This window comes from Cnephaeus nilssonii (genome assembly GCF_951640355.1).
Source record: "Cnephaeus nilssonii genome assembly, chromosome: 22".
Classification (NCBI taxonomy): domain Eukaryota; kingdom Metazoa; phylum Chordata; class Mammalia; order Chiroptera; family Vespertilionidae; genus Cnephaeus; species Cnephaeus nilssonii.
In genome coordinates this window covers 28,870,393-28,896,258 of record NC_137093.1, presented here as the reverse complement: position 1 = coordinate 28,896,258, position 25,866 = coordinate 28,870,393, and the positions used below count along the sequence as shown (strand labels likewise).

The 25,866-nt window shown below is 60.3% G+C and overlaps 1 protein-coding gene across 2 annotated transcripts in view; it reads right to left on the bottom strand.

The window, feature by feature from the left end:
- Positions 1-1,563: 1,563 nt before the first annotated feature.
- Positions 1,564-25,866, bottom strand: part of SFSWAP (splicing factor SWAP) — a 29,838-nt gene continuing 5,535 nt past the window's right edge. For both annotated transcript variants that reach the window (XM_079762641.1, XM_079762642.1), the window contains 13 exons: positions 24,627-24,739; positions 23,951-24,086; positions 16,868-17,108; positions 15,959-16,090; positions 15,097-15,190; positions 14,841-15,012; positions 12,735-12,965; positions 11,879-12,069; positions 8,980-9,245; positions 6,037-6,162; positions 2,533-2,697; positions 2,059-2,131; positions 1,564-1,811 (listed from right to left, as the gene is read on the bottom strand). In XM_079762641.1, coding sequence (XP_079618767.1) covers positions 1,746-1,811; positions 2,059-2,131; positions 2,533-2,697; positions 6,037-6,162; positions 8,980-9,245; positions 11,879-12,069; positions 12,735-12,965; positions 14,841-15,012; positions 15,097-15,190; positions 15,959-16,090; positions 16,868-17,108; positions 23,951-24,086; positions 24,627-24,739 — 2,006 coding nt within the window. In that variant the 3' untranslated portion in view covers positions 1,564-1,745. The remainder of the gene's footprint in view (positions 1,812-2,058; positions 2,132-2,532; positions 2,698-6,036; positions 6,163-8,979; positions 9,246-11,878; positions 12,070-12,734; positions 12,966-14,840; positions 15,013-15,096; positions 15,191-15,958; positions 16,091-16,867; positions 17,109-23,950; positions 24,087-24,626; positions 24,740-25,866) is intronic.

Here is a 25,866-nt window from a genome sequence, read left to right as displayed (position 1 = left end):
GGAGACGTCGCACCTGATGGAGGGCGGGCAGCGAGGCGGCCTGGCATCCGGGATGCTCCCCGAGCAGGTCCACGCAGTTTGCTCCCGAGCATTGGGACAACTTGGCTGCCGCTGGCAGGAGCCCAGCTCTCACTGGCGGGCGTCAGGGAAGGGAACGGATGGGCTCCTCACACCGGGACATCCCAGGGCGCGCGGACGTCAGGTGAGGCTGGATCAAGTCTCTCCATCTCAGTGTGGGCTTCATCCTCGGGCAAGATTCCTCCAAAACGCAGCCAAGACAGCGCCGGGCAGCTGCCTCCGCATCCACTCAGCTCCGCTCGGCCGCACAGGGTTTCCCAGCCGCAGGCCCAGGGCCCTCTGTCATTGGGTCGCTTGTGGCTGGGGAGCGGGCAGTGAGCCCCAGTCCGTGCACTGGCCTGGGAAGGAGGGGTTTGCTAAAAAGGAAGTGGAGGGCCCTGCCAGCCTGGCTCAGTGGCTGAGCACTGACCTATGAACCAGGAGGTCAGGGTTCAATTCCCGGTCAGGGCACAGGCCCGGGTTGCAGGCTCCATCCCCAGCCCTGGTATGGGTGTGTGCAGGAGGCAGCCCATCGAGGAGTCTCTCTCACATCGGTGTTTCTCTCTGTCTCTCCCTCTCCCTCCCATTCTCTAAAATTCAATGGAAAAATACCCTTGGATGAGGATTAAAAAAACAAAACCAATAGACACAGCAAAGGTCTACAGACAGGGTTCTCCCGATAGGCCCAGAGGGGGCTGGTGAGGGGGCGGGAGCCGAGGACGAGCCACTTGTGGAGGGACTGTGGCGCCAGGTTGTGTCCCCTTCGAGCCACCGCTGAATTCTGGGGTTTGAACGTGGCCAGAAGCCAAGCCCCGAGGAGATGGGCGCTGGTGAAGGCGTGTGGCACGTGCCCGCGGGGAGGGTACGGGGAGCGAGGGCCCTGCTGTGGAGTGAGGACCAGCTGGTACGGCCTCGCTGGCAGGCCACTGGGGAACCGATTAAAATTTAAGAAGTGCATTTCCCAGGGCCCAGCGTTCTCGGCGTGCGCCCTAGAAAAGCACGCCGTCTTCGCACGAGAAGGCGAGCGCACGTCGGGACAGTAAAAAGGATCAGAAACTGCTCCCGTGCCACCCGGGGCCATGTGCATGGCGGTGCTGGCCGGAGCCCGTGGCTCCTGGAGGCCGTGCCCACTGGAGAAGCGAGAGCACCGTTTCCTTTTATGTTTTAAATGTATTTTTACTGATTTCAGAGGAAGGGAGAAACGTCAATGATGGAAATCATCGCTTGGTCGCTGCCTGCCACACACACCCCTACCCCCACCCCCCACTGGGGATGGAGCCCACAGCCTGGGCGTGTGCCCTCACTGGGGATCGAACCGTGACCTCCTGGACCCACCTCCCTCTGCTCAGCGGCTGAACTGGCATGAACGCACCCAGCCGGGGCCCTGGGCCAGTGAACCCACCTGCTGGGCACACACCACGGTGTGCACACGTGATGGCGTGTGAGTCCAGTGACAGACGACACGTGTGAACACAAGCCACACAAGGAAGGAGCCGCCAGTCCGTAGCTAGAAAAGGTGTTTTCTTCCCATTTTATTGGTAATACATTTTCACAGAAACATGATATTATTTACAAATATACAGGTAAGAGACTGCTGGTCAAAAATCTTAAACTGAAATTATCATCAAAAATGCATTTACAAAACCCACCCGTCCACGGACGCCCGGGGGGAGGGGGGGGGCGGCGTCTCAGGAGGCACTGGTCTGCATGTTTTTGGAGGCGGCAAGCATCGCGCGGACTTTGGCCATGAGGTCCTGAGGGAGGAGACAGACAGGGACTTGCGGGAGCTGCACTGAGCCTGGAGGGGGGCCAGCGGGCGGGAAGTGACTTATGAAAGCCGGTGGCCGAGACCAAGGTCGGCCTGGGAAGATGGGTGTGGCGGGCGGCAGGCTGCCAGGTCACCTGGGGACCCCGGGAACTGAGGTGGCCCCAGAAAAGGGAGATTTGGGGACACGTGGCCCCGGCGAGAGGAGGATGGGGAGACGGCGGACGCCCTCTCACCTGCGTGATCTTGCTCTGCACAGAAGACACGATGGCCGAGGAGATGTGCCCCTCCTTCTCCTGAGACACGCCCCTGAGGCACACAGGTCAGAGCGTCACGCACCCGGCCGCCAAGCGAGAGCCAGCCCAGCCGCCCTCAGAGCCACCCCGGGGCCGGGACACCGTGGGCGCTGCCGGCCGCCCAAGCACGCGACAACCAGCGTGGACGCGGCATCCCCGCGGCCTGAGGTGTGGAGTGAGGGGGTGTGGACGGCCCGCCCAGACGCCAAGTGAGGACAGGGCGTCGGGGTGCTGAGGCGTGGGGAGCGCTGTGCCCCTGCGGCCCAGCGGGAAGCCCCTCCACCTCCGTCACTGCTGACGCCAGGAGAACCCCGTGACTCTGCTGCGGGAGGGTGGGTAGAGGGGCAAAGGGGTTCCCTGACCCACGTGGCCCGTGCTCGCTGACAGGGGGGCGGGGGCGGGGTCCTGGGTTACCTGGAGCGCTCCTGGCTGGAGCCCCGACTCTCCACGGGAGAGATGCTGGCCGAGTGGGCCGAGTGCCGGCGCGGGGCCTGCTTGCTGGGGGATGCTGAGCGGGACTCGGCCTTGGACTTGGTCCGTGACCGTGAGCGCCTCTTCTTCTTCTTCTCGTGGGGGCTTCTGGAAGGAACGCGGGGAAGGAGGTGTGGTGTTTGCCACGGGAAGTCGGCCACGCCCCTTCACAGCGGCACGGGCTGAGGGCGCAGCCGGCCCGCAGGGTGGGTCCCACTGGCCCATCAGCGCTCTCCGGGCGGACACCGCGGAAGCACACCTGCTGCTCGCCTGCGCCACCTCGAGGATGTGCAACAAGAAGCGCCGTTATGTAGACCGGGCACCGCTCGCCCCCGAGCCCCACGCGGGCTCGTCATGTCGCCTGTCGTCACCCCGAGTCGCCTGGTTCGGCAGCACCCCCACCTCCCACCTCCCACCCCGCCCGCAGGTCTAACTCCCTCGCCCGGCCTGCGGCCTCCCCCCACCCCCACCCAGGAAGGACCAGGAAAGAAACCAGGTCCCAAGGGCCCTGAGCCCTTCCCGGTCTCCCATCCCCAGGAGACCACCACCGGCCTCCGAGGAGCCCCCCCCCCCCAGCCCCTCCTATTCTGTGCGCGTCTGCTCAGAGGCTCGGGAACACGCCCCTCGGAGCTGGGGCGCTGCCCAGCACCCAGGTCACCGCCGCCTGGCCCCTCCAGGGCTCAGCGAGGCACCATCACCCAGAGCGGTGCCGTCCCGGGTGTGGCTCGCGCCCTGCACACGGCCCCTCCACCGCCAGCAGTGCCGGCAGGCGCCCCGTCTCACGTCCACGCCCACCGGCCAAATCCCGCAGGCTGGCGCTGCTCCTGGGCACAGGCAGGCTGCGGGCACCGGCAGGGCCAGGATCACGTGCAGAGTGGCGCCCGGCCCTGACACAGACGTGGGAAGTGCACGCAGGCTCGGCGCTGAGCGGGCAAGCTCCGTGCAGTGCCCGTCCGTCCGTGGGGCGGGCTCTCCTCCGATGGCCCGGCCTGTCTCCAGCTTCGCTCCTGTCCGGACGGTCCTGGCCCCAGGCCTCGCATTCCCGCGCACACACCAGGGCTCCAGTGGCAACTCCGACAAAGAGCCGTGGCATTCTGATGGGAAGCCGGATCTGTCGTCATGGGAACGGGACTCTCTCCGCATCTATTAAGTTCCTTAAATTCCACTTGAAGTGCTTGTGTCAGTGCCGAGGGCTCACACGCTTCTCCCTCACCCGTGAGGCGTCTGCGACGACACCGCTATGAACGGCACCGTTTCTAACGTCGCTCTTCAGTTGCTCTGGGCGAGCATACAGGACACACGTGTGTGTGAGTGTGTGTCTATGTGAAGCCACCGTTTCCTCTCCACCTTTGAGCTGTCATTCCTTCTGCCTGCTCTCCTGGCCCAGCGCCCGTCACACAGGGACACCTGCTCCCACTGGACCAGGGCCCTTGACCGGAATCGAACCCAGGACCCTTCAGTCCATGGGCCAACGCTCTATCCACTGAGCCAAACAAATAACATTTTACTTCCTTATTAATAATGTCTGCAAAGCCCTTCATTCTTGATCAAGCCAAATAAAGATTTATCAATTTTTTGATCATTTTCAAAGACCCACTTTTGCTTTTACTATTTTCCCGTTGGCCCGTGTTCTGCTGATTTCTGATCTTTATTGTTTCCGTGCGTCTGTTTAATGTGTTCCTCTCTGGCTTCCTAAGGCAGAATAGGGGTCACTGTTTTTAGACCTTCCTTTCCCAATGCAAACACTTAAAGCTCTCACTTCCCTTCTCAGCACAGCTCTCCCAGACAGGAATGTTACATTATTAACTTCAAAATATTTCTAGCCATGGCTGGTGTTGCTCAGTGGATAGAGCATCGGCCTGCGGACTGAAGGGTCCTGGGTTCGATTCCAGTCACGGGCACAGGCCTGGGTTACAGGCTCGATCCCCAGTGTGGGGCGTGCAGGAGGCAGCCGATCCATGATTCTCTCTCATCACTGATGTTTCTCTCTCCCTCTCTCTCTCCTTCTCTGAAATAAAAAATATTTTCTACTTTCTCTTGTGATTTCTTCTTTGACCTTCAAGTAATTAAAAACGTGTTCACTTCCAAATATTTGGGGATTTCCCAGATATCTGTGTGTAGACTTTAATACCCCTGCCACGTGGTGGCTCCGTGCTGGAGGCAGCGCCGACAAGGATGACTGCGCCGAGCCCTGGCCCTGCTGCCCCGCGACTGCACCGTCCCAGAGAAGGCAAGTCCCCACGACGCCCAGCGTGACGGCCTTCCCCCCCTCTTCACTGGAGGCAGTCAGACTCTTCCGTCCGGAGAGCGCTTCTGCTACAGGAATTAACTTCAGACCATGCCCTTTCCGTGTGCCAAAGGCGATGACACGTTTCAAATGCTGAACAACGACCTGCTTCCGGAATAGCATTTCAGAGATCAGGTTTGTCAGTTAATGAACTCCGCCCTCGCCGGGTCTCGGGAACGTCCTCGTGAGCAAGGCCTGTCGAACTGAGCTGTCGGGGGAGGGCGGGCGAGGCTGCTCGCTCAGGTCCCGGGGACAGCAGGCGGCGGCGTCTTCTGTCCCGGCAGTGAGCTTCACGCTTGGAAGTGGGATCCGTCCCCTGGAAGGTCTGGAACCCGTGGGTCCCGACTCGCACTCGGTAGCAACAACTCCAACCTGAGGCTCCGAGGCACGACCACACCTCGCCTTTCCCGGACAGCCGTCCCCGGGACCGCGACGCTCCGCCCACCCGCCAGAGCTGGGGGCTGCGCACTCCCACGCGGGGACAGAACAGGGCCTCCCTCGCCCAGTGATAAGCACGCAGGGGCCAGCACCACGCTGGACGGCACGAGTCCCAGAGGCACGCTGGCCACGTGGCAGGAACGGGAGCCCTGTCCCGGCCAGGCTCCAGCTGGGTCCCAGGCCCGGACGGGCAGATGCCGAGTGTCTCATCCAGCCCGTGGCGGTGCCTGGGCTTCTAGCGCGAGGTCAGCCCTCAGCGCCCCGGAGACTCCTGGGCGGGAGAGTGGGGACCTGCTGGAGGGTGCCGGAGGCCCAGGCCAGGTGCGCCAGCCACGGCTTCCACTTCAGACAAGGGCGCCGGCCTCCCTCGCTCGCTCTCCTCAGCGAAGACAGGCCTCTGCTGGCGGTCTGGGGCGGACAGGCCCCCCCCCCCCCCCCCCCCCCCCGCTCTGGGCCCTGTGCTGGGAGCTGCGGCCGGGCTGGTCACAGTCACCTGCTGGGATTTACTCAGACTCGAACCTCTCATCTTCCTCGTCAACATAAAGGTATGTGTGTGCTGCTGAGGGGCAGGTGCCGGGACAGGTGCCCTGGGCAAGGCGGAGAGGCCCCGTACTCCGGTCCCACAGGAAGGACGGCTGCGAGGGCCGGCATTCCCAAAGCAGCGCTTCCCAGGACCTGCAGCCTGTTTCAGGGCGAGGCCCTCCCGAGCCCCAGCCGCCTACCTGGAGCGGGTCCGCTTCCTGCTGACGCCGGGGCTGTTGCTCACCCGGTAGGCGGTGGGCACGCTCCGTTCTTCCCGCCGTCTCTCGGGAGAGTGAGCTCTTCTCCGAGGGGACCGGGACCGGGACCTGGGAGAGGAACAGGCACTCAGTCCCGCTGGCTGGCCGCAGGCGTTCGTGTGCCGCAGCGGCGATGGGCGCCTGTCAGTCCCGACGGAGGCCCGCCCGCTCACCGCTCTGCCAGGACACTGTCTCCTTCCCAGAGCACCTGCCTCAGCGACGCTCAGCGACACCCAGCGCACAGCTCACTGCGCCGGCGCCTCTGCCTGTCTCCCTTCTGCTCCCGTTGCTTCTACCAAACCAGGCACGGAAACCCCAGCGGTCATGGCAACAGGGACGCTGGATGCGAGGGGGCGTGGCCTGAGCGCAGGTAACCAGGCCCAAGGCTGTGTGCTCCTCAGCACAAAGCCCACACCCCCCACCCCTCGGCCATGCCATCTGGCCTCGAGGTGACGTAGGCTAAGTGACTGACAGTGACGACATCGCGATGCAACCCCATCAGCAGTCCATCCGCCCTTTCACGTGGCGCAGGCCCCCTGCCCTGCAGGGACAGGACCCACACGCGCACCAGGCCCAGCGACTCCCACTCCAGACCCCCCACAGGGTCACGGTCCTTAACGGAGGGCCCTTTAATGATGGGCCCAGGATCCTTCATCTAGTTTTTGTTCATTCTGTGAAATTACTGTTTTGGGAAGACCTGCAATAAGCAGAAATCTGGAAAAAAGCACCCAGTTTCTTTTTGTTCTGTTTCTATGACAACCCACTCAAAAAACAATCAAGAAGAGCAGTTTGATTTTGCCAGTTTAAAAAATCCTACACTGAATCATTTTAATTACAATAAAATGCTCAAAACAACACAATGTTGCTCTAAAGACCAGCGTGTGACCACACTCCGAGCCACTCCCAGCCCGCAGGCTGCTCCTCAAAGGCTTTGTGTCCCTCACCCCCGCCTCTGCTAAGATTTACGTAACAGGTCACAAAGGGGAGGGCAGTTATTTTGCCGGGTTTTGCCTTTTTGCCTGCTCTGCGGCCACCCTGGAGCGGCTGTGACGGGCGCGAGCTGTGTCCCGGGGCGGGGGTGTATGTGTGGGGGTGTTCTGTGACCCAGGCACACGCCACACCCACAATGACATGGGCTGGGCTGGTGGGACCAGAACCCTGAGGGAAGCTCTGCTCAGGCAAAGCTCCGGCACCGCGGCGCCTCCACGGGGATTCCACAGCGAACCGCTGTCAGGAAGCACTCGCTGTGACACCTGCACGTTCCCCAACGGAAGCGACGCAGGGCCCCGCAGTCCTGGGCCCAAGACCCCGGGGCTGGCGACGTGAGAGCGGAGCTCCTGCCTCAGGAAGAGGCCTCACAGCGAGCAGCGGCGGGTTTACGCGGCTGACGTCCCGCTGTGCCTGGGACGCAGCAGGCGGGCGCTCCTGGCCAGTCACCGCCAGGAGGCCTCGGCCCGAGGCCGGCACTCCCCGTGTCCACCACGTGATGCCGGACGAGCCTCAAACACGCTACAGGCAGCGGTGCCCAGCACAGAGCTTCAACACCGGCACTTCCCGCGGGAGAGGAGCCAGTCACCGCACCCCAAGGTTAAAGCTGGAAACGCCTCTCTGAGCCGAGGCCGCTCCGTAAACAAACCAGCCTGCTTTACAGGAGCGAGCTCTCCGCCCCTCAGGAAGGGCTCAGCAGGCTCAGCTGGGAGGGTGGGCCGGGTCACGTGAGGAGCAGATGGGAGGACACGGCACAGGCTCCGCTGTCCTGACCGGCACACCCACAGGCATTGTGGGGCGCGAGGGAAGTCCACGCCTTCAAACACAAGCCCCAGCCCCGGGCGTTTCACAGTCAGCCTGTGGCCGTGGGTTAGAATTTGATAAATCGACTTAAAAACCTGCCATAGCTCCTGAGGTTTAGAGTTAAGTAAAAATAAAAACTACTTTCTTTTTAAAAATCCTCACCTGAGGAGGTTTTTATTGATTTTTTTTTTTTTTTTTAGAGAGAAAAGGAGGTGAGAAGCGTCAATGTGACCCTCCCGCATGCACCCCGACTAATAGAGCCCCCAGCCAGGGCGTAAAAATATTGTCAAGAGCTCTTATCTGGGCCTGCAGGATGCACACCCCCCCACACACAGACACACACGTGCACCCCCACACAGACACACACACGCACGTGCACCCCCACACAGACACACACACAGACACGCACGTGCACCCCCACACAGACACACACAGACACACACACACACGCACGTGCACCCCCACACAGACACACACACAGACACGCACGTGCACCCCCACACAGACACACACACAGACACGCATGTGCACCCCCACAGACACACACAGACACACACACACGTGCACCCCCACACAGACACACACACACACGCACGTGCACCCCCACACAGACACACACACAGACACGCATGCACACCCCCCACACAGACACACACACAGACACGCACGTGTACCCCCACACAGACACACACAGACACACAGACACGCACGTGCACCCCCACACAAACACACACACAGACACGCACGTGCACCCCCACGCAGACACACACACACAGACATGCACGTGCACCCCCACACAGACACGCACACAGACACGCACGTACACCCACACACAGACACACACAGACACGCACATACGCAGACACGCATGTACACCCCCACGCAGACACACACACAGACACGCACGTGCACCCCACGCAGACACACACACACACAGACATACACGTACACCCCCACACAGACACACACACACAGACACGCATGTGCACCCACACACAGACACCCCCACACAGACACGCACGTGCACCCACACAGACACACACACACACGCACGTGCACCCCCACACACACACGCGCACACACACGCACACCCACCTGGAGCGCCGCGCGGTGCGGTAGGCACTGGGGAGGGAGTGCTTCGCCTTCGAGTGGGACCGAGACCGGGACTTGGATGACGAGTGGTACTTGGGGGAGCGCGACCTCGTTCGCGACCGTTTTTTGTGCTTTTTCTTCTTCTTCTCTCTCTCTTCTTCGCGAGGAGGGTCTCTGCTCCTGCTCGAGGGCCCTTCCGGGGGTTTAACGTCTGCAGTCGGCAGAGGGCGACCCCCACTCAGGAGAGGGCAGGCCACAGGGCTGGCTTCCTGGGGACAGAAGCAAAGACAACGTGCCATTTGAAAATGTCTCTTCATACAACTGCCCCGAGGCCCTGCACCAGCAACGCAGCAGCAACACCTCAGAAGACCGCGCCTCTCCATGCGGCTCGGAACCAGGCAGGCCTCACGGGAACAGACGCTCCCCAGACCCGCAAGGACCCCTCCCGCCGTCAGCCACGGCGGCTGGCCCTGATGGACAGACTCGGTGCTAGGAGAAGAGCCACACTCGCTCTTTCACACAGAACTGTGACTCTGCACCAAAGAGACTCCTCACACCCCCAGAACTCGTGTTCACCGATGTCTGTGCTGCTTGGAAAATGACTTCGAAAGAGAAACTCAAAACTGGTAACTGGCCACAAACAAGACCCAGCTCACTCAGGCCCCGCAGGGTAACAGCCCAGCCGCACTCACTGGCGCCCCTCCTCCTGCGGCCGCGGGCACACAGGCCGCCCTGGGTCACGGGGACGCATAGCCTGCTGGGCTTTCACAGCAGGACACCGGCCAGGCTAAGCAGCCCCGCCCTGAGCCGGCCGAGCCCCACAGGCAATCCCATTCCCATTCATGGCCTCCAAGCACAGGACACCCCGAGGGTCCAATCACATCACCTAGAAACGCACAGGGTGCAGGCCAAGCCTCTGGTTTCTCTCCATTTGGAACAAGAACACACGCGCAGCAAAAATGGGGGCTGACCCCCCAAGTCTCAGTCGCCCTGCAGCAAAAATGGGGGCTGACCCCAAGTCTCAGTCGCTCTGCAGCAAAAATGGGGGCTGACCCCCCCCAAGTCTCAGTCGCTCTGCAGCAAAAATGGGGGCTGACCCCCCCAAGTCTCAGTCGCCCTGCAGGCTGAAACACTGCCGGTGCGCTGGGGCCCGTGGGCCCTGCACCCGGACGCCGGAGGAGCGAGGACACCGCCTCAGAAGCTGCTTTAGGCTGGAAATATTTTCAAGTGTGACCCTCATTTGTGACAACTGCCAACTTAATTCCAGTATTTTTGTCTCAAAGCAATTAAAGGCATTTATCACCGTCTGCTAGTGCCGCCGTTCCTGCTGGAATCGTTCAGCAGCGACAATCTCCCCACCAGGCTCCCAGCACGATCGACCCAGTGATTTAAACAAGAGCACAAACACGCAGGCCTGCGTCTCAGAGCGCAACACTCACTGGAACACGAGAGGGGGAGACGCACACGGCGGTGAGGGGAGCACCGCCTGCCGTGCCCGCAAGGACGGGGCCCTGGGCCGCGGCGGGGGACGCAGCAGCGTGGGGGACGCAGGGCTGACGATGGCTGGTTCTGGTGGGGACCGAGCGCTCATGAAAACACAGTCGCCCTGGAAAGACGGATGCGGCCGTGACACAGCCGGGGAAGGCCTCTATGTATGCAGATGTCTTTTAATTAAGCCCTTCATTCACCGCACGCCTGACACGGGCGCAGTAAAGGGAATGAGAGTGGCTGCATCCCGCGCTCAGGCTGCAGCCGGCTGTGATGTAATTCCTGCAGCTGCAGCCAGAAGAGTGGCCGTGACTGATGCTCGGCTCTCCTCTGGGTGTGTGTTAGTCCTCACATGGAGATACTTTTCCCACTGATTTTTAGAGTGGAAAGGGGGCAGGGGGCCAAAGAGAAACATCCATGAGAGAGACACGTGGACTGGTTGTCTCCCACATGGACCCCGACTGGGGCTGAGGACGGAACCTGCAACCCAGGGACGTGCCCTGGAGCAGGATTCGAACCTGCGACGCTTTGGTGCTCCGGCCGACGCTCTACCACTGAGCACACCGCACACCGGCCAGGGCTCTGCCTCCCTCCTCCTGCCACAGTCGGTCAGTGGTCCCATGAGCGGCTCCTACTTAACCTCTGGGCCGGGGAGGTCTCCCCGTCAGGGCCGGCCCCACGGGCCTCTCCACCACCTCCGCTGGGGGCAGACCAGCCGCGCTCAGCCCTGCACGTGCCTCGGGGAGCGCAGAGCCCACAGGCACCGTGGGTAGGGTCAGCAGGGCCCACAGTCCCCGTGGGTGGGGGTCAGCAGGGCCCAGAGAACAGCCCCAGACAGGCCCTACACCACACTCGCTGCTCTGCCTCCCACTCCAGCTAGGATTTCTGAGAGAATCTCCGCCCGACCCGGAGGCGAGAAAGCCGACTCAGCCTCGGAACGCTGAACGCCTGAACCAGGAGGCTGCTCTCCACGGGAAGCAAACCAACAGGCCCCGTGCGGCAAACCCGCTTCCTAGGGCCTGGCTCTCAGGGATGGGACGCAATTACAGCAGAGAGTGCAAGCCCTGCCCAGGAGGGAAGGCAGTTGCCGATGTGGGGGAGGGGGCTCCGGGAGGAGGGGCTGGTCACAGCCTGCAGGGCTCTCTGACCCCCGCAGAGCACCGCTCAGGAAGGAGCGGGAGAGGTCTGCTTTGACTGCAGCGGGGACACGGCCCCGCCCCTGCGTGAGGACCCGCGGGAGCGTGGTGGCGGGGCTGCGAGGGAGCCACCAAGCAGAGCCCCTCGGCCCAGGCCCGAAGCCGGGTCTCTGACAGTGACGAAGGGCCCACTGAGGCTGGAGAGCCGGCGGCCGGGGAGCCCACACTCAGGCCTCACTGGCCGCACCCAGCATGGACGCGGACCCTGGCGGCCTCACCTCCGCGGTGAAAGGACTCTCCTCCACCTTCCCGAGCTCGGCTTCTGGCGCTGGGTTTTTCAAGGTCTGCAGAAACAGAGCGGCTTTCCGCTTCCGCTCTGCTTGCAGCTGCTTCTCCTTCGACTCCTTGGACGCCTGGGCCAGCTTCTCCCTGGCAGCAGCGGCCAGGCGGTCCTCCAGCTTCTGCTTCGCTGAAGGAAGAGACAGGAGAGAGCGACGTGAGAGCCAGCAGCTCTCTGACGACCCCGCCCTTAACCTCCACGGCGGGAGAAGGCCGCCAACCACAGCACTTGTTTTAAAAGGAGCGAGACGGAAATTTCCGGTTAGGCCAACCATTCAGACCCAGTGGATTTTGAAAGAATTAGTTGTAATGCTGATCAGCAGCATTTTTAGATTTCACTTTCAAAATCCAAGTCAGATGGTGGGTGGGCTTCTACACAGGACAGCTGGAGTGGGAACCTGCCCACCTGCCTCTGAGGCTGAGAGCGAGCTGTCCACGGCACGAAGCATCCCCACCTCCCAGCGGCTCGGATCCCAGAGGCTGCGACCTGGCGGCAGCCTCAGCACAGCCGGCTCAGCAGATCAGCCAAGTTTAACACACGGCGTGGCTCAGTGGGTAGAGCGTCGGCCCACGGACTGAAGGGTCCTGGGTTTGATTCCAGTCAAGGGCACGCGCCTCGGCTGTAGGCTCCTCCCAGGCCCTGGGCGGCACGTGCAGGAGGCAACCACTCGACGGTCTCTCTCACACTGATGTTTCTCTCGCTGTCTCTCTCCCTCCTCCTTCCACTCTCTCTAAAAACCAATGGAAAAACATCGGGTGAGGATTAACAAAAACCAACAAACCGCACGGACAAACCTTGCTTGGCTTCCAGCTCCTCCTGGGTGAGCTGAGGCCGCTTCTCCTCGACCACCACGCAGGGCGGGGCCGCCACCGGGTCTGCGCTCGCAGCGGCTCCAGCGCTCTCCTGTCCCTCTTTGCTCTCGTCGTCGTCATCGCTGTCATCATCGAGCTTCACACGGTTTTTCTCCAAGGGAAGCAGGTCATTCTCTTTGGCCTTAATCGCAAAGCTGATTGGAGCAAACGAAGCTATTTTGGAAAGGCGAGAAGGGAGACCCACGTTTAGGTGACAAAGCAGCGCGGACATCCTCCTGGCCCACCTCGCACGCGCCTCCGCGGGCGGAGGACGTCCGGCGGGCTCTGGTGCTAAGCCCACGAGCCCTGTGATGCAAGGCGTTTGCAGGCGGAGGGCACGCACGTGCAGAGTTTGGTCTGTGTCACCAGGTTTTTCTCTGGCCTTTTCGTTGTGTTTGATAATTTTTTTTAATATATTTTTTACTGATTTTTCACAGAGAGGAAGGGAGAGGGATAGAGTTAGAAACATCGATCAGCTGCCTCCTGCACACCCCCTACTGGGGATGTGCCCGCAACCAAGGTACATGCCCTTGACCGGAATCGAACCTGGGACCATTCAGTCCGTAGGCCGATGCTCTATCCACTGAGCCACACCGGTCAGGGCCGTTTGATAATTTTTTGATAAGAAATGCTCTCATAGTGCTCGCTTTCTGGACCAATTATTTCGGAGCTGACTCTGTGCAGGCCTGCACCCAACAACTGTTTGGCATTTAAAGCTACAGACCTCAGTCTGACGGCCAACCTGGTCCCCGTTGGGGACAGCCTGCTGTTTCTGTCGTGGCCTCCCCTTCCGTCCCGCCCTTTCCCCTGGAGATCTGAGAGGCTGCGACTTGCCCCCGCCCCCGCCCCCACTCCGAGCTCAGAGCTTCCATTACACTTAAAACCCTTTCTAAGCGTCTCTCCCAGGTGTCGAGTGGGCTGCGCTAGTTTGATCCTATCTCGTTCCGTGAGAACACAAATCAGATGTAAAGTTCCCGTTACTCAGGAACTGCCGGAGGTGCCACGTGCTGCGCGGCTCAGGCGTGTCCTCCTGTGGCCCTGACCCTGCGGCGGGCTGTCTCCTCACCGCGAGGAGGCGGGTGCTCTCCCAGGGCTTGTCCGCCGGCCTTGCAGCTCTCAGGCTCAGACAGGGCGAAGGAAGCGCCCCTCCGAGCACGGGGCTGCTGCCCAGCCTCCCCTCCACACACTCCTGCTGGCGTCACTGCCACTGAATCCAGTGCCCTCCTCTCTGCTCTGGACTGAGTCCCAGGTGGGCTGGCTTTTGCTGAACACAGAGGTGCAGTCCTCGCCGCCCTGCCCCTGCCCCTGCCCCTCCTGGGACCTCGGAGCCGTCAGCCTGTTCCCGGCACCGCCTTCTCCCGTTAGTTCCACTCCAGGCCATCGAGCCACCAAAGCCTCCAACCCGCTTCGCTGCCTCAGTCTCTGCACAGCCAGCCCCTGGACAGTCATCCTCTCCTCTGGACCCGGTGCCGCTGCCGCTGAAGTCCCAGGGCCGCAGGGCAGCCAGGCCCCCGCGAGCTGGCCACGGTCACCTTCCCAGGTCGTGCCCACTGCACCGCCCAGCGCCTCCGCCTGGGGCCGCGCCTGACACGGCCCAGAAACGCTTCCCTCCCGCCGTGGTGGGACGCTCTGCCCCCTCCAGGTGTCACATGCCCACGTCAGCTTTCCTCCTCTTTATCTTATTACATTGACTGTCACGTCTGTCTGTCCTGGTGGATGAGAAATCCTTTGCAAACATAAAGGGAACTGAAGTGAATGAGTGGAGTCCTCCTGGGAGAACACGGGTTTCCTGGGACAGCGTTTGCATGTCAATTAGGCTCTGAGGTCCGAGACTCATCACTTGAAATGATCTGCACGGGCCCTGCCCTGCAGAGCGGGCGGCTAAGCCAGTGAGCGGCCCTGCACAAGCCTCATCAGCCGGCCAGGGCCACACTGGACAGCCCCAGCCAGTGAGTGCACGGGGCAGCCGGGCCCTCGCCGCAGGGACTGAACCCCTTCGTGCCAACGCCGGGAACCCCGGGAACCCCGGGAAGGCCAGGAGCAGCGTACCTTTCACCAGCTTCCCGTCTGGGGCCGCCTTCCCGGACGCCAACTCCTTCTTCCCCCCTGGGCCGCCTCTCCCTCCTGAGTCCGCCGGGTCCTCAGCCACACCTTCCTCCCCCGGGTCGCTGGGCTTTTCAGGGGCCGACTCTGCAGGAGCCTCCTCTGGTGCCGACACGGCCTGCGGACAGTAACGGGGCTGAGAATCACTCGGCAACACAGACCCCTCACTGGGCCCCGCCCGTCCGCCTCTACCCACAGGTACCTGAGCGCCATCGCCCCCTTCCTTCTGCAGGAAGAACTGCTTCTTGAACTCATAGTAGGGGTTGTACTGGTGCCACGGCTGGAGGAACTCGAACCTGCTGACAGAGGAGGGAACTGGTGGGTCATCAACAAACACACACAGCCCGGTGGCCGGCTGTGGTGACTGTGCACCCGTGGGGAGCCGGACACCGTCACCACCACTGACTAATCACCTCCACAGCTCTGCGCTGTGGCCCCATGGGAGCCCCGCCCACTTTATACAAAGGGAGCTGGGGGCACGGAGGCAAAGCGCTTGTCCCTGTCACACACATCACGCTGCAAACCCAACCTCGCGTTGTCTTCCTGCCGAGGCACAAAACATTTGATTTTTAAAAAACCACAAAACACCCCAGATGTGTGTCTAAATTTCCCTAGCAGACTCCTGAAAAGCCTGAATTCCTGAGGCAGCTTCAATGTAAAACAGGTAACACAATAAAAAACCACCACTCCAACTCTAAGTAATTTAACAAAATCATCATAAGATGTGTTTATCTGAATACATTAAAAAATAAATTATGGCCCTAGCTGGTTTGGCTCAGTGGATAGAGTGTCGACCTGCGGACTCAAGGGTCCCGGGTTCGATTCCAGTCAAGGGCACATGCCCGGGTTGTGGGCTCGATCCCCAGTGGGGGGCGTGCAGGAGGCAGCCAATCAATGATTCTCTTTCATCATTTCTGTTTCTATCTCTCTCTCTCCCTCCCTTACTCTCTGAAATCAATAATAATAATAAAAAAAGAAATTATGCAGCTAGATTTTTTTTTTTAAAGAAGCTAAACTAACCCTAGTGACCATCAGTGTAACGCACGTGGACTCCTTCACCTCACCTCTGATCATTCTTGGCACGAACGCTGGTCTCAAACTTGAGGCCGTTCCTGGCCACGTACTCGGCCAGCTTGTCGATCACGGGCTGGATGTCGGGGGGCGGGGGGATGATGGCGGCCACGGGAGCAAGCGCACTGCAGAGAGGAGCGTCAGGTCACAGGGAGGCACCACGCCACGGACCACACAGGGAGCTGCTGGTCGCAGACGACGCGGTGCACTGACCAGTCACCCCAAGCCCCACAGGGACAAGCATCATGCCAACCGCAGACGTGAGACGGAAGTCACAGATACAGGCTCGAGTCCTGACGTTTCCCTCCGGGACCAGCTAATGCTTAGGAGCAACAAGAATAAAGCGAGCGTTGACTGTGGTTATGTTTTAAAAACGAAAGCTGGCTGGCACGGCCCGTCCTCCTGTACGCGAGCGGGACTTGCTCGGCGCCGGACAGGGTCACTGTGCAGAAATGCCACGCGTGTGTGCGCACACACACATGCGCGCACACGCACACGCACACGCACACACACGGGCCACGACATGAGGCCGGGACGGGTGCTGGTCCGGCCTGCTCTCGTGCACCCGCAGCTGCCCTGGTGCCAGGCCCCCGTCTGTCAACGGCCGTGAGACTCACTCCATCGACTGCACGAAGTGGCAGCTTCACCCCACAGCCCCGCCTCGTTCTGCCTGCACGTGGGCAAGGGCGGGTCTGGGAGGAGGGTGCATGGGGTGCTCACGGGACTCACCCCTCAGAGCCCAGGCCCCGCTGCTGAGTGTTTGTGAGGACAGTTCCGCTGCCCCATCCTCCGTCACGTGGGGTTTGGATCATGAACACTCAGAGAGCAGACGCTCCAGGTCACCCGGGTGACAAAGCCCCCCCCCCCCCACAGGCGCACCGGAGACCCGGGTGGGGGCGCACCTTGTGGTGATGGTGGTGGAGGTCGCCGCACTGCTCGTCTCCGCGGTGGTGGGGGGCGGCGGGGGTGTGGTTCCGGGCGGCGGCGGGGCAGTGGCTGTCACTCCGGCAGGGCTGGACACGGCCACCGCGGCCGGCAGGGTGCTGTAGTACGTGGCCACGTCGACCCCCGGGGGGGGCGGTGCCAGGCAGTAGGTGCCGTCCGGGAGCATGTAGTAGCTGTAGTACATGGCAGCCACCGTCGCTGTGAACACACGGCTGGAGTGAGAGCGGCACGGGACAGGCTCACGACGCGGCACGAGGGGGCACCACCCACCCAGCGCGGCGTCACTGTCCACTTCCAACCGCACCGTCGCTCCACATTTCCGGGACCTGAGCACCACACACGCCTGCTCCCCACAGACCCCAGGGAGCGACGTCCACGGGGGCGCGTCTCTCGAGAGCAGGAGCTGCAGGAAAACCCGGCTGCCGAAGGCGTCAGGCGCTCAGAAGCACGTCCCCCACGCTGCGTGTGCGCTGCGTGTGCTCGGAAGCAGAGCCAGCCTGCACGGGGCAGAGAGCTGCCTGGTCACCTTCCACACGCCTCTGTTCAACTGCCTCCTGCAAACTCAGGCCCGTTTGGAGATTCGTTCGATGGTTCCACCTGACCCTGACCTCCTGTGACTCTAGCTCCCGGAGGACACCCTCTCCGGAAAGGCTGCCTGGGGCGGGCTGTGAGCACCCCCTGCGCAAGCCAGTCCGGAAGACCAGCCGCCTGTCTGCGGAATGGAGGCCGCTTCCTGAGTCCTGGGAAAGCGAGCTCTCTGAAGCCCAGGGCTCTCCTGGGAGCGGAGACAGCGCGTGCTCCCGAGGGGCGACGAGCTGAGCACGTCTGAGAAGCAGGGACAAGATGACGCTGTCACCGACCCCGGCTGCCTGCTCCTGCAGCCCACCCATCGCCACCCAGGCATCGCCCGGGCCTCCAGCACCGGACCCGAGAGTCTGGTCTGCGTGGTGACTTTAACCCCTGGTTGCCCTTGATTCTCCCCTCCCAGCCGTCTTCCTCCCGCCTCGGCGGTGCTGTTTGCTCACCGTCTCCAATGGCCCACGGTGACGGGAACCCCATTGTCCACTACTCCCGGCCTGGCACGGCCTGGTGCCAACGTGTGCAGTGGAAGTGCCTGTCACACGGGCGCTCCCCACACTGAGCGCCCACGAGACCCTCTGTTCACATGGCTGGCGGACCAACGTCAGAACAAGTTACTTTCATGGTGACCCACTACTAACGTAACCCACAACACTGCCTCCACGCGGACACTGACCCAGGAAGGTCTGTCACGTCGGAGGGTCACCCACGAGGGCTTCCAGGTCCTTCGACGGCAGCAGCCCCGACTGGAGTCAGTTACGCTCCTTTCACCCCGAAGTCAACACGATAGATATTCAAACCCGAAACGCAACTCACTGCCAGTCACTGACTCCTGACCCTGCTCAGGAGGGGAGGGCCACGCCTGCAGCCAAGGGTCCCCGGCGCCGCCCCCTCCCTCCAGCCGCCTCACTGCTGCCGCGGGTCATGGCTCACCGTCCCCGAAAGGCCCTCGCAGGAGGCACTTTTCTCTCCGCTCTCCAGGAAGAAGCCACACGAACCCAGACTCCTCACAGCGCCAAGCCCACAGCGCTCCCGCACAAGCCTTCCACCGGGCGCCCACCCCTCTGAACACCATCGAACTGAGAAGGGCCGGGCACCGAGGCCACGAGGAGCGATGGCCGCTGGCCCTGCACGTGACATGCAGCTCGTCTGCTCCCTCCCGTGACCCCCAGACACCCCCGAGGGAGAAACAACGCCCGCACAGGAGGCTGTGAGGGATCGTCACACCAGACAGAAGGCACAACCGGAAGCGTGGGACGATGGCGTCGGGAGGCGTACAGAGACCACCACGACAGAGCCACTGCTTTTCACCCGCACCGACAGAAGAGCCTGGCTGAACAGCCACGTGACCGACACAGAGGCGGGCGGCAATGGTCGTGCTGACGGCCAAGAAACACGGACAAAGACGGGCAGGAGAGACAACCCCAGGAGGAGGCCGGCGTCTTTCCGCAAAGAAGCCGACGGCCGACACTCAGGGTGAACAAAAGAGCTTCCTGGGGAGGAGACGCCGGCTGCGGTGCCGTGTTCCAGGGAACTGGGCAGTTGTCAAACCTAAGAACCAAAGGACGAATGCCGCAGGTGTCCAGTCAGAGCCGCCGCCGCCGCCCACCCGCGAGGGAGGGAAGACCGAGCCGACCCGCCTTTCACAGCAACGTTCAGCCGACACGCTCAGCGATGCCCCTCGCTTCCCGGCCCGTGTGAGAGCCGTGTCCTTGGCTGCCACACTGCCAACACGTCAAGAGGCAGCAGACATTTCCAAACACTAGGGACCTGAGAACAGCGCCCGAGAGCAGTTAGCGAAAACCACCCACCGGCAAGCCCCACGCCCGGCGTCCCCAAGTCAGGAAGAACCAGCCGGACTGATTTGCGAAGGTCACAGAGAAAGAAAACACTCCCAAGCCTCTTATACTCAGGCGCGACTTCCTTTTCACGCCAGGGTCGGAGGCAGGCATTTCTCACGTACGGAAGAACTCACGGGACAGGGCTCTTGTAAAAAGTTCCTTGTTTATCAAACCCAAACCCCCAAGAGACCAACGGGATGAAGAACTGGAAGGGGAAGCTGTGGCGAGAGCAAATCCGCGGGACCGTGAGCTGAGACGCACCAGCGAGGGCGTTACAGCTGCAGGGACAGCTGTGGGACAGACACGCTCCCACAAACACAGGAGGTGAGGGGTGAGGGAAGGTGTTTCATGAACACTAACTTCCTCCAGCTTCACAGTGAATAAAACCCAAGGTAACAAATACAGCTTTAAAACCCCTACAGCTTCTACCTCTTTAACGTTCTCCTAATCTTTAGTACTGAATCACTGACAGGCAGTTACTTCTCTCTGATTATAAGGTTCTTGTGTTAAATTCAAGGAGAGTTTTTAAATTTCCACTTTAGTATTTCTATCCACACGGCCGTAACTCACATACAGATTTGTGAACTGCACAATGTGAGCTCCTCTTTCTCCCCCTTCACTCACCACGATTACCTGTTTTTCCACTTGTGTCATGATGTTCCCCTAATGGGAAAATGACTATTTTGGATGGTGGGGTCTTGGGCAATATTTTTACTTTCTTCTTCTACTTCTCTTGACTAACAATAAAGTCATTTTAAAAAAGGGCTTGGAAAGTCACTTCAAGGTCATGGTTTTGCAGAAAGAAAGAAAATGTTATAAACACAACAGCCAAACCACATTAAAAAAAAAAAAAAAGACAGAAGGAAATAGCAAATCCAGCCCATGATGTGATTTAATTTCACTTACGCTATTTATAGAATGAAACATCAGAAAAACAAAGTTAGCATTTCATTAACGTTTTTGCTTGTTTTTAAAGATCTGCGTGCTGTCCTATTGGACGGCACTTCGGTGACACGCCTCCTGTGTGATCCCCTTTCCTATGAGGCTCCTCCGCGGGGTTTACAGCTCGGCAGCCGCAGACAAGTCATCACAGAGACAAAGGCATGAGGACAGCTCACGGTCAGGCGAGCGAGCGAAAGCACGTGTTCGCTTTCCTGCCGGCGGTCAGGGTTTCCAGGTACGAGGCGTGAAAGTAAGACAGATGCTTTTCTTCCGAGGCTGCAGGACCCAGGAAGCCCCTGCCAGCAGAAGGAAACGCCGCGCCCGAGCCACTCACACGCAGCCCCCCCCCCGCCCCCCCGTTTCCACGCGGCCGCTGCTCTGGCCCATCGCACTGAGCGCTGCGTTTCTGCTGGAGTATTAGCCCTCGTTTTCCATCCTGGCCATAAAGGCTGTTTGTATGTTAGACAGTTTTTTCTGCTTTCTCAACAGTTCCACATTTGCCCTTCGTTGAATGTGTCTGTGGGCTTAAAATAGAGGATTTTTTATCTGTTAAAGGGCCTTGTTTCCGGAGTTCCACATCTGGCACTCACATCTGGAAGAGATTCTGCTGTTGGATACGAGGTGGACCTCGGCCTCCCTGCCAGCGGGGGCGCCCCCCTTTCGGGCACTTCCTCCCCCTGGGTGCTGTCTCGGGTCCCACTCAGTCCTGCCGCTGGGCTTCCTGGGTGGGCTGAGTGTGCGGCCCTGACCACCACCCACAGGAGGACACAGCCGCTCCTCCGCAGACAGCTGGGACTTTTTGCTTTTACCACCAGTTTTCCTCTTAAACTATTTTCCAGTTGACCTTACTGTAATTGTGTATCTAATGAAACTTTATGGCAACGATGAAACGAGTGAGAAAGAACTACTGATTCTGTGGAAATGAAACTGAATCCTTAGGAAGACAGAAGAAAGGTCAACTGCTTAAGGAAACTGCCCGGGGGAGGGGGGGGCCGCTGGCGGAGGGCGAAGCCGTGGGAAAGCCTGGAAGTGAATGAAGTTAACCCAGAGCCCCGCTCCCAGGCCTGTGCCCGCCTCATCCACGGGCTGCCCCGAGGCGAGGGGCTCTCCCACTTTGTGACCTGACGGGCGCTCGCCCTTCACGGTGCCTCTGCCCCAGACTTCCCAGGTCCTTGCTAGACACCAGAGTCTGCCACAGTGAAGCCAACACCGGAGAACCTGGCACAGGTGCTCACACCTTCCTCTCGGGTCATTCTGAGCTGCAGCCAGTGTGCCAGCCACGGCTCTTCCTGGAAACCGGACCAGCGCCCCACCCTCCAGCCACCGCCCCCCGATGACCAGGGCCCTGAACAGGCGTCTGCTGAAGTGGCCCGAAGGGCCCATGCGGACGCTCTTCTCCACGAGGCCCTGGCCCTGCCCCTCCTCACAGCCCTCTCGTGGGAGGGTCGGCCCCAGGCCTCAGCTCTGCACCACCATTCACTCCCACCCCCGGAGCCCAGGCCTGTCCGCCCTCCCCAGGCTCCAGCAGTGCTGACCAGCGAGTGCTACGCAGTCTTCATGGAGCGGCTCTGGCGCCCTCGGCATGTGACCCAGTATTTTCACAAGATGTGAATTCACTGCCGACCTCTGTAAGCTGATCTGTCACTCAACATCCTGGACTTCCTGTTTCTCTGGAAAACCTCGCACTGGATCCCTACCCTGCACGGCAGCCACGTCCCGCCCACCACGGCTCTGCCGGCACCGGCTCGTCATCTCTGCCGGGCTGTGCAGCTTAGACTGAGGCTGGCCCTCGCAGGGCGCATGACCAAAACCTGAGCCGGAACACCAGGACCACCCCCAACGCTGCCACGCTCTCCCGCCTGGGGAGGGGGGAAGGGTGGCTCCTCACGGGGGTTGGGGACCGTGGGGGCCGGGAGCCAGGCCGTCACAGCTGGGGGCTGGCCCGCAGGCCCACGTAGGGCGCGTGCAGGGTTCTCCACGGCTCGTCTTGGCCTCTGGGGCCCTGCTGGGCGTAGCGGGGCTGCGGGAGCCTCGGAAACCTGCGGCCCCTCTGCATCGCGTGGTCACTCCTGAGTCGCACGGCCTCTCAGCCTGCCCGCTGGCCTGCCCCTCCTGCCCAGCCCTGTGGGTTTGCAGACTAGCGGTAAGCACAGCGGGTAACCAGCATGTCGCCTGCCCTGAACTTCTATTCCTTCCCCGGCCACGCAGTCCGACGGCTGCAGGACCCAGTGCCAGTGCAGGCAGAGGAGCTGCAGGCAGCCGGAGAGCTGCCCCTCAGGGAACGCACACCTGGACGATGGGAGACGGGGGCACAGCTCCTGGTCCCCGAGCCCGACTCATGGGTGCAAGCTGCCCACACAAAACCCCGCCGAGAGCAGGGGCGTCGGGCGTTCAGAGGCCTCAGCCCGGGATCACCGTGGCCGACATCCGCATCAGGCTCCGATGCGCAGCTTCACCAGCAGGGAAAGGCAGCTGTGTGACGCCAGACCTGCTCTTTACTTTCAACATCCAAAGAGACGTGGTTTGACCTGATCTACTCGTGTAAGAAACCACTAAGTTCTATAAGAGGTTTTCCAGGACAATGCACTGGGTTCACTCAAGTCCCAGGGTTAGCTTCAAGTCCAGGAATGTTAATTCAGCACATGAAAGTGATGCAAGATCGATGCCGGTGCCAGGGACGGCGAGAGGGCACAGCTGCCCGTTAACCGAGCCTGGTCCCGAGGAACGAGTGGCTTGCGCTGAGAGCATTCCTCTCAGGCCCACTGCCCTGCCTCTCCACATGAAGGAGCTGGATAAGCGAGCTCTGTGGCTGTGATAAAGGCTCTTCTCCCTATCAGTATTTAATCCCTGAAGGAAATAATTTTAAAAGACCTGAGCCCTGGCCAGTTTTGCTCAGTGGATAGTGTCGGCCTGTGGACTTAAAGGGTCCCAGGTTCAATTCCGGTCAAGGGCACATGCCTGGGTTGCGGGCTCGATCCCCAGTAGGGCGTGTGCAGGAGGCAGCCGATCCATGATTCTCTCTCATCACTGATGTTTCTATCTCTCCCTCTACCTTCCTCTCTGAAATCAATAAAAAATATATCTTAAAAAATAGAAAAACAAATAAATAGAGCTGATAGTGAGACCAAGGTCGAATATTTTCAATGATTTCCTGGAGAGAATGTTGAGATCTGCCCTCGATGAACAATCCTTAAGTAATTCAAGTCGAGAAAGAGAAGTGGAGCCGTAACCAGTTCTAGGCGCACGTCCTTGAAGGGAAGGAGCGTGACGGACAGCAGGGCCCATCCCCCACGTCCACGCTCCCCCTCCACACAGCTCTGGCTATCGGGGCGGCCACGCTGGAAGCCCGCTCCCCAGCCTCTGCGGCCGGACAGGAAGGCCACCGACACCGCCCCGCGAGCAGAAGGAAGCCCTGGCCCGGCTCCGGGAGGTCTCTGAAGAGGACAGGTCACCGGCACCTGCTTCCCGCCCCCGCGCTCGTCCTTCCTGGAACCCAGAGCTGATGCTGGAGGTGGCAACAACCACAGGACGGAGCCGCATGCTCCGGACGGCACCTCTACACGCCTGCACTGCCTGCCTCCCGCCCGCGGGGACCCTGCTGACTAAGCCCTGCAGCTGGCGCGGGAGGAGGCGCCCAGTGCGGTGCGCCCAGTACGGTGCGCCCAGCGAGGTACTCACAGTCAGAGGTGTACTCCACCTGGGAGGGCTGCCCGGCTGCGCCTTCTGCCGAGGGAGGGGTGGGGGCAGGACTGTCGGCCTGGGCTTTGCGGACCAGCATGGCGAGGGGATGATCAGGGTCCACCACCTTCAAAGGCTGCAGACAGAAGGGAGCATGGTCACACTCAGCTTGACTCCAGACACAGCATGCATGCTTCAGGGAACACATGTACATGCACACACACGCACGCACGCACACACCCACGCATGCCCTGACTAGCTGGCTCAGCCTCTAGCTGCGATTCCCGAAGAACTGAGCAGACAGATGGCTTCGATCTTCCTAGGAGCAGCCGAGGAAAGGAGAAGGCAGGCCCAGGACTGGACTGCACACCCTCTGCACACCTGTAAGGCCCGACCCCATCCCGATGGATTCTGCACAGCCAGCTCCAAGTCTTAACTGACGTTTCACTTCTTCTAACTGCCCCAATGGCAGTTTAATAAATGGAAATGATTTGCTTATGAGTTTTATAAAATGAGATACATAAGAAAGCAAACTCCTTTGGACAGTGCAAAATAGACCTCAATGATGACAACATAGGCTACAGCTATTATATAAAAGAAATGCTTTCTTAATAACTTTCTAAAACTAAATCAGTTTTGTGATGCAATAAAAACAGCTCAATAACGAGGTAAGAACCTTCATCAGCTCCTCCAGGCGGTTACACTTTTTGGAAGCGAAGAGAGACGGGTGCAGGTAGCTGCCGTCGCCCTCGTCCTCGTCGTCCTCGTTGTCAGAGCTGACCCCCGACTCTGCAAGAAACGCACGTCTAGTTGGTCCAGAAAGAAACTCACTACAGACTGATTCATTTGCCTGTCAGCATAACTATTATTGCTCGTCTCACATTCAATTCTTATAAGTATATCTCTAGTGACACATGATTTCGCTCATCTAGGGGAAATGATGAACAACATAGACTGATGAACAAGAACAGAACCAGAAACAAGGAGGCATCGATCGGACTATCGGGCCTCAGAGGGAGGATAGGGGAGGGTGAGGGGAGGGGGGAGAGATCAACCAAAGGTCTTGTGTGCATGCATATGATCCTAACCAATGGTTAAGTTCAACAGGAGGTTGGGGCATCCATGGGGAGGGGTGTGGGATGGGAATGGGGGGATGAGGACAAATATGTGACACCTTAATCAATAAAGAAATTAAAAAAAAAAAAAAGAAACGCACGTCTCAGGTGGAGACGGTCACGCCGCCACCAGGGGTTCAGCAGAAAGCGGGGGAAGGAGGCCCGAGCTCGCCTAGCCCTCACTAGGCAGAGCCGTCGTGTATTTCAATTTATTAGCAAAAAAGACACACTCCTTACTGACTTATGAAACGTAAAGTAACAGCAACAGGTATTTTTAAAACTACAACACACGGAGACGATGAGCGCTAAGATTTACGCAACTGCTTTTCAAAGCCGTGTTCCAGCTAAAGAGGGAAAAGCCCATGGCGGACGTTTGCAGAGCCCGCGGTCCGTGCACACGGCTCCGAGTCCCCTGTGCTAACCCCACACTCAGACCTGTCACAGGACGACAGCCCGAGTGCAGCCACGTGTCGTCTCTGTGCCCGCGGGAGGAGTGGGCTCGGGCCCAGCCCGCGGGGCAGGACACGGCTTTCTCTGCCGACGCCAAGGGCCAGACGGGAGGGGACATTGCTCAGCCGAGACAGTGTGTCCAACGGCATCCACCGTTAATTATGGCCCTCACTGGTGGGGCTCACTGGATAGAGCGTGGGCCTGTGGACTGAGGGTCCCGGGTTTGATTCTGGTCAGGGCACAGGCCTGGGTTGCGGGCTCGATCCTCAGTAGGGGGCGTGCAGGAGGCAGCCGACCAATGATTCTCTCTCATTACTGATGTTTCTCTCTCTCTCCCTCTCCCTTCCTCTC